Source organism: Limanda limanda, chromosome 22 (assembly GCF_963576545.1).
Source record: "Limanda limanda chromosome 22, fLimLim1.1, whole genome shotgun sequence".
NCBI lineage: Eukaryota > Metazoa > Chordata > Actinopteri > Pleuronectiformes > Pleuronectidae > Limanda > Limanda limanda.
In genome coordinates this window covers 4014708-4022207 of record NC_083657.1, presented here as the reverse complement: position 1 = coordinate 4022207, position 7500 = coordinate 4014708, and the positions used below count along the sequence as shown (strand labels likewise).

At 43.5% G+C, this 7500-nt stretch overlaps 1 protein-coding gene across 1 annotated transcript in view; it reads left to right on the top strand.

Moving 5' to 3' along the window:
• trpc5a (transient receptor potential cation channel, subfamily C, member 5a) overlaps positions 1–7500 on the top strand; it is a 38101-nt gene that overhangs the window by 15335 nt on the left and 15266 nt on the right. The window contains exons 8-9 of the mRNA XM_061066237.1: positions 5744–5881; positions 7211–7409. Of these exons, the coding sequence (XP_060922220.1) occupies positions 5744–5881; positions 7211–7409 (337 nt within the window). The remainder of the gene's footprint in view (positions 1–5743; positions 5882–7210; positions 7410–7500) is intronic.

Genomic DNA, 7500 nt, shown 5'->3' with positions numbered 1-7500 from the left:
CGAGGTGCAGAGGTGGAACAGAGGAAACCAGAACAGAAATAGAGTGAGAGAAAAGAACGAGTGAGTCACATGCAGCGGGGAGGAGGACGGCTGCTTTCTGGTTTTTATTATTTCATGTCGAGCAAACTCGAGATGGAGAGAGAGACTGGGAATGAAAATTAACTAGAGAGAAGTGGAGTGGAGGTTGATTTTTGAAGTTTAAGGGTGAAGCTCAGAAAAAAAACAAGAAAGTGAAAGGAAACAAAAACTGTGGAGGAAGAAGAGAGGAACCGGTTTTACAGAGACACACAATTTGTGCGACGTTTTGATAAATGACAGCAATCAGCGGGATATGAGAGGGAGAAGGAGAGAGATATTAAAAGCGTGGGAGAAGATGGAGTTGTTTTTGAGGAGCAGCAGACGAGTGGAGGGGAAAGAGACGACGTGAACTGACCCTTTAAGTTTCCTCTGATTGACGAGTGTGACTCGGCGTCTTTTTTACCTTTTGGACTTTTCTACTGAAACCATTTTCACTCCTCACAAGTCTTTTTTACCTTTTGTTCTTTTACCTCAAACCTATTTTTACTCCTCACAAGTCTTTTTTCTCTCTTCACCTCCGTCATCGTCTCCTCGTCGGTTTCCTCTTCTCTCCTCCCTCCTCCCGACCTTGTCCTCGGTTTCCTCTCCGTCCCGCAGCCGGTGAAAGTGACAGAAACGACATCACACTGACATTTATGGCTCGTTATTTACCTCCGTCACCTCCTCTTCATCCTCCCTCACTCCTTCTCCTCCTCTTCATCCTCCCTCACTCCGTCTCCTGCAGCTGCAGATTGAAGGCGACGTTTGGACCGAAAAGGTTTTCTCTCGTTATCGACGCCTAACCTCCGGTTAACCTACGATATAAACCCCCTTGAAACTTTAATGTGTGTGTGTGAGAGTATGGCCTGCTCGTGTGTGTGTGTGTCTGTGTGTGTGTGTGTGTGTGTGTCTGTCTTTCTACACACTGTGTGTTTCTGTTTGTGTGTTTGAATCATTTAAAGGTCTTTTTTTGTCGTTGTTGTGCCTGTGATACCTGCAGTCCGGCTGAATTATACATTACCACTCCACTACATTATACATGTGGAGTGTGTGTGTGTGTGTGTTTGTGTGTGTTTGTATACCCAAGTGTGTGTGTGCGTATTTGTGTGTGTGTGCTGTTCAATAATCTGCCGCAGCAGCTGACTAATATATGACCTTTATTCATGTTTTACTCACCGCGTCCAAATGAATTATTGCTTTAATTAATCTGTCAACACGTGTCCTCAATTAGAGGTTTACACACACACACACACACACACACACACACACGCACGCACACACAAACACACAAACGTTGTTATTCATCTGATTAGTCAAACCTTGTACCTAGAGGAGTACATTTTTAAATACTTCTCCTGACCTGAACCATAGGTTGTATATAAAGATGGACGACATGACAGCCCCCAGAGGTGTGATGATCGCCCCCTGGTGGCTGGCTGCAGTATAGGTCATAACCCCTCCCACCTCCATGTTAGCAGATGGTACATGGACCAAAAAGAAGACACAAAAACAGACGTTTCAAACTCAATCCTGCAACATACAACTCCATTTAAGAAGATAATGTCCCTGTGTGTTTGTGGAAAGTGTTTGGAGAAGCTCGTCTCGATGTTTAAACACGACTCAAGAGACAGACGGCAGGCTGACGAGTCGAGACAGAGCAGCGACTCATATACAGTCTATGATAAACACACCGAGAAGACAGAACAAAGCTTTTGATCCAAGATCCACAAAATACTGTCACATTTGGGGAAGTGGAGATTTTCAAACTGCGTCTGTGGGATGAAATGAAAGACGTTGAGGTTTCTCTCTCTCCTCCCTCTCTCCTCCCTCCTCTTCCCAGCCCCTCTCTGTGTGTGTCGAGTGGAACCTGTAGAGTCTCTGAACACGCCGCTGCTCCCTGAAACCTGCTGCAGCAGCGGAAATGCAAATGTAATGTAAGAGCGTGTTCACGTGGCGGCTCCGCAGGCTGCGGCTCCATTCAGGAGGTTAACATGAGTCACCGCCCGTCCACCGAGCCTCTGCACAAAGACTCTAATAACAGCGGCCTCATATCCTGCTCTGTGTCAGGAGACGGGATCTTCTGTCGGCTGCTTTAATTAGTGATTCAAGATACTTGTAATGTCTCCACGCCAGAGGCATCATGGCTCCAGGTCGTCCATCGCTCCGTCCAGAACACCTGCAGAGGGAGTTTCTTCAAATCTGATACAAACATCCACTCGTACTCAAGGATGAACTGATTTGATTTCGGTGGTTCGGGTGTAATTACATCAAGAATGACGTGATCTTTACAGCGAGAGCATCCTTTCAAATGTGGCAAACGTGGACTGTTCAGATTGATTAGATTAAGACGGTTAAAGGTTAAAGGTCAACGGTGGTCTCACAAAAACCTCTTGAAAACCTCTTATCTCAAGTCTGCTTTTAGGGAATTTATTCAAATTTTGAACAGTAGCCACTTGGACTCAAAGATGAACTGATTAGATTTCAGAGTTCAAAGGTCACAGTGAACTCATAATATTGTGAAGGCACCTGCAGGGGCTGGAACTGGCCTGGCTGGTGGAGGCAGATAACCACAGGGCAGTAAATCTACATGCTGGGTTTGTCCCTATCCCCTCCAGCAGCGTGTGAGTGAAGTTATGAGCAGCACTTATTTAACGTGAGCGAGCAAATCTCTTCCCGTCACCTTGTCGCTGATTCACCGCTGTGTTTAGTGACGATTTACAGTTTTTATTGACCGTTTATAGTGTAGCTGTGTGTTTCTCAGTCGGAACCTGTCGGAGCCTGGTGAGAGAACCGTCCAGAGGCGTCACAGTGACAGATAAAAAATAGGGCTGGGCAACAATTAAAAGTTTTAATCGCGATTAATCGCATGATTTCCCTGATTAATCACGATTAATCGCATTTGTATACGCAAAATCCAATAATGAATTAAAAAGTAGTGTATAGCGCAATTTTATTTTCAATGTTCTGCCATATGAACGAAAGTGCCGTAACATTTGTTGTGCAAACACTTTTAACATCAGCATTTAATACAGTAGCAGTTAAATAAAATATTCAGTTTAAATCTCAACTTAACAATGTTATCAAAGCAAATACAAAGTTAAAGCTCAATGCCACTGCCAGGGCATTAATGTTATCCTCTTCGTTATGAAAAATGTAAACTCCTCCCTGCGTCTAACGTAGTCTGCCGAAGCCTCGCTCCGCTCGCTGTTCCGTTGAGTGATTTGCTGATATCAACTGTGTGTTTTGCATTCAGGTGATATTTTAGACTGGAAGTTCTCCGGTGATAAGAAAATTCACCGTGGCAGTGGCTACAAATTACTTTGGTTCTGTCGACTCCGCCGTCTGGAAGGACTTTAAAATGAAAATGGCCATGTAAAAGCTCTGGAGCCTTATCCATGGTTGTTTATCCGCCAATTATTTTCTTTTTTCGGTTCCGCAGCAGTCAGCAACAGACTTTCACAAAATAAAAGCCTGACTTTCACAATAAAACAATAAATAATCAAACCTGAGTTAATGCGAGATAAAATAATTAGTTGAGTTAAATAAGTGATGAGTTAACTCGTAATTAACTAGTTAACTTGCCCAGCCCTAATAAAAAACCTTTTCTTCAAAGTGTCTGAGAGACCTCGTGTCCCTCGATTTGTCCCCCGTCTCGATGCAGTGACGTTCAGACAGGAGGATGACATCACTCGTCACAGAGGTCAGCTGACCTTGCCCACCGCCCACTCCGTCCTCCCTCACGGAACACAGAGGCCTGGATACAAACCCTGTATTACTTCTGCTGCTCCGCTGACCACTGGCGATGAAACGCCTCCACCCACCAGCTGCAGCTTCCACTGCGTGTTACACAACTCCAGCTGATTCACGGGTTGTAGATTAAAATGGTCACTTTGATGAAACCTGGGCAAATATATTGCACAATGTTCCAAGTGAAGACATAAAAAACCCCCACTGTTCCCTCCGGTGGTTCGGTTTTCATCTTCTCCGTTCTCATCTGGCTCTCTGATTGGTCGGGGCGAGGGAACCTGGACCGGGACGTTTCACCGCCTGAGAAGGAGAGAGAGGGAAGCAGGTCGCTGGAGTTTAGTGGAACCCAGAGATCGAATCGCTCATTAGCATACTGCTGCCATAGCAACAAGAAACCAAACTGGAGCTGGGCGAGGGATTGAGAGAGATGGAGGAAAGGAAGGCAGGAAAAGACAGGAGCAGGGAGAAGTGGACGACTAAAGAAAGAGGATGTGTTGAAGGAGGAGGAAAATTACTAGAGCACAGAGAAGAAGGAAGAGTTTGAGGAGGCATAATAGGAAGGAAGGAAGAAAGGAGGAGGTGGAGGCGAGAATGAAAAGAAATGAGATGGTTCAGGTCTGAAGTACCGAAGAAAAGAAGAGGAGATGAAACATGGAATTAGAGAAGAGAAGGAGGAGAGGAAGAGGAAAGTGGTGATGCGTCTTCCATCATTCTTTTACCATAACCCATACCCTAACCCTAAACCAGCACCCAGGCATATTTGCATATTTGCACCAGCACCATAACAAGCATATTTTAACATTTGCACTACTGCACAAATTGAACATTCACCTGTAAGGATATATGTTTAGATGTATATATTTTATTTTCTATTTTAAATTTTTGATATTCTATTTCATTGTTATTCTATTTTATTCTTTTTTTATTCTATTTTATACTTGAGCATTGCTTAAAGAGTGTGTGACCCAAGCATTTCATTGACAGTGACTACTTCATGTTATCTCTGTTCATTTGACAATAAAAAATCTTGAATCTTGAATCTTGAATAAACATTTTTTGATCTTGGTTTTTGGAGAAAATGAAAATGAGATCATCTGTTAACGATTAGAATGAGATGCTCGATTCTCGTCAACTATTAAGAAATTAGTGCTGGATTCGCCTGAGGCTGCGACATGAACATTTAAAGCAAATGCATAACTGCCCCATACATATCATTTACTTATGTATGAAATCAGCCCACGCTCCTGGTGAAATCTGGAAACCTGTCGCCTCCGCCACCAAATGTTCAGTCTCACGGTGTCGTGGGTGATTGACAGGTGGAGCCGCCGTCCCGAGCGGTTTCTGGCAGTTTGCCTCTTTAAGCTTTTAGCTAAATGTTTGGTTGATGACGGCCGGTGTCCTTGTGAAGGTGGGTGTGAAAAACTGAGCTGGGTGTTTATTCACCTCATTTATCATGATGGAAAATACACACACACACACACACACACTGGTGATAGATAACCTATAGTGTCTCTAAAGCCTTTTTAAGAGTATGAGATGTAAAGGAGGTAAGGAGATAAGGAAGGATGGGGGGGAAGGAAAGGAAAGAACCCTCGACGTGAGAGCAGGAGATTAAATGCTTCATTAAATCGTAAAGAACAGAAGTGGAATGGAGTATTTGAAACATAAAGTTTATTTTTTTAAAGTCATATTTGTACACAAAGTGATGATGTCTTACATCCAAAAGGTCAAAGGTCAACACTGTGACATCGTTATGTTTCTGGCTGTTACCCGATGCCGATCATGTTTCCTGCATTTTGATTGGTTGTCGGAGATTTACGCAAAACTTACCCAACTCATTTATTTAATGAAGAAGACAAATTGTTTACTGACCCTCTTCCTCTTCCTCTTCCTCTTCCTCTTCCTCTTCTTCTTCTTCTTCTTCTCCTTCTCCCGTCAGTTCGTGGCTCAGCCGAACTGTCAGCAGCTTCTGGCCACACTGTGGTACGACGGCTTCCCGGGCTGGAGGAGACGCCACTGGGTGGTCAAACTGGTCACGTGCTTCATCATCGGACTCCTGTTTCCTGTCTTCTCACTGGTGAGGGGGAGAGAGAGTTCACCTGAGAGCAAAAGGGCTACAGATAAAATATAATACATTTGGATTTAGATTCCAGGCCCTGAAAAAACAGACGATGAATATATGATTTTGAGAGACATTTAAAAGACAATAAGATGAAGGAAACACAAAAAGGAGGAAGGAAGGAAGCTCAAACTAAATTTGTTGCCAGGCAGCAATTAAGCCAAACTCTTAGTTTATTGGAGGAACTGTTGCTAGGAAACGAATCCAGCACTCAACCTTAAATAATAAGTGTGAGACCGAGGGAGTGAGGTTATTATTTAGGAGCAGAGACATACATTTTTATGAAAACACTGAAAAATATAGAACACGTTAATGTTTGGAGTTACTGCTCATGTTTATTTATTCTTCTGCTCTCATTAAATATGACTTTAAGAGAGGAAGGAAGGAAGGAATGGTGGAGGTGTGTGTGAAGGAGGGAGGGAACAAGGAGCCAAGGAGGGCTAGAAGGAGTGTGTGTCTGTTTGTGTGTTTGTGTGTGTGAGAGTTGATGATGAGCACAACAAGTAAACAGCACCACAATAACAACAACATGTGACAGATGAAGCGGTGTCGACTGACTGAACATGAACATCGTCTCTACACTCGTTTATTTTCTCTCCTGCTTCTCGGTGAAAGATCGTAAACGTGAAAGCCGCTGTTACTGTTTTTCTTATGTAGACAAAAAAAAAGAACGTTATCATTCATTCCAGGTTACATCATCCGACACGTCTGAGTGTGATGTGATCCTCTTCTTCTTTGTTTTTCCTCTTTTGTTTAAGATGATGCTTCATCCTCCTTCATTATGTCTCATGCAGCTGCTTTTTAAATGAGGTTACTGCAGTTCATTCACGGAGGAATCAGTTCATCTCCATCTCCTGTTGCTTTCCCTTCCTCTCTTTCGATTCGTCTTTTTTTCGTCGTTTTTATTCAAACCATTGGGGACCCCTAGTGGTCGGAGGCATTATGTTTCCAGGTTGTCCGTTGTTTTGTGAACATGATATCTAAAGAACGCCTCGAGGGAATTTCTCCCAATTTGTTAAAAACGTTCAAGTAAACTCAAGGATGCAATGATTCGATTTTGGTGGTCAAAGGTCAAAGGATGATTCATCTTGTAAACACAATATTTTAGGAGCACCTCAAGAGAATCCTTTTAGATGTGGACCAAACATTCGCTTGGATTCAAGGATGATCTGATTACAATTTTGTGAAAGGTTAAAGGTCAATCCTCACAACACCCTTTTTGATCATGTGAACACACAGAATAAAGAAAATCGATGTCGACTCTCTTCTCCTCCTCCTCTTTCTCAGATCTACCTGTTGGCGCCGAAGAGTGCCCTGGGAAACTTCATCAAGAAGCCCTTCATCAAGTTCATCTGCCACACAGCGTCCTACCTGACCTTCCTCTTCCTCCTGCTGCTCGCCTCGCAGCACATCGCCCGCACCAACCTCCACATGCAGGGACCCCCACCCACCATCGTGGAGTGGATGATTCTCCCCTGGGTGCTGGGTATGTAGCTGTTCACGCTTCATCCGTTCTGAGAATACTTTCACTTGAGCTTAATTGTATATTTTCTGCTTCAGTTGCGAAGAACTTTTCT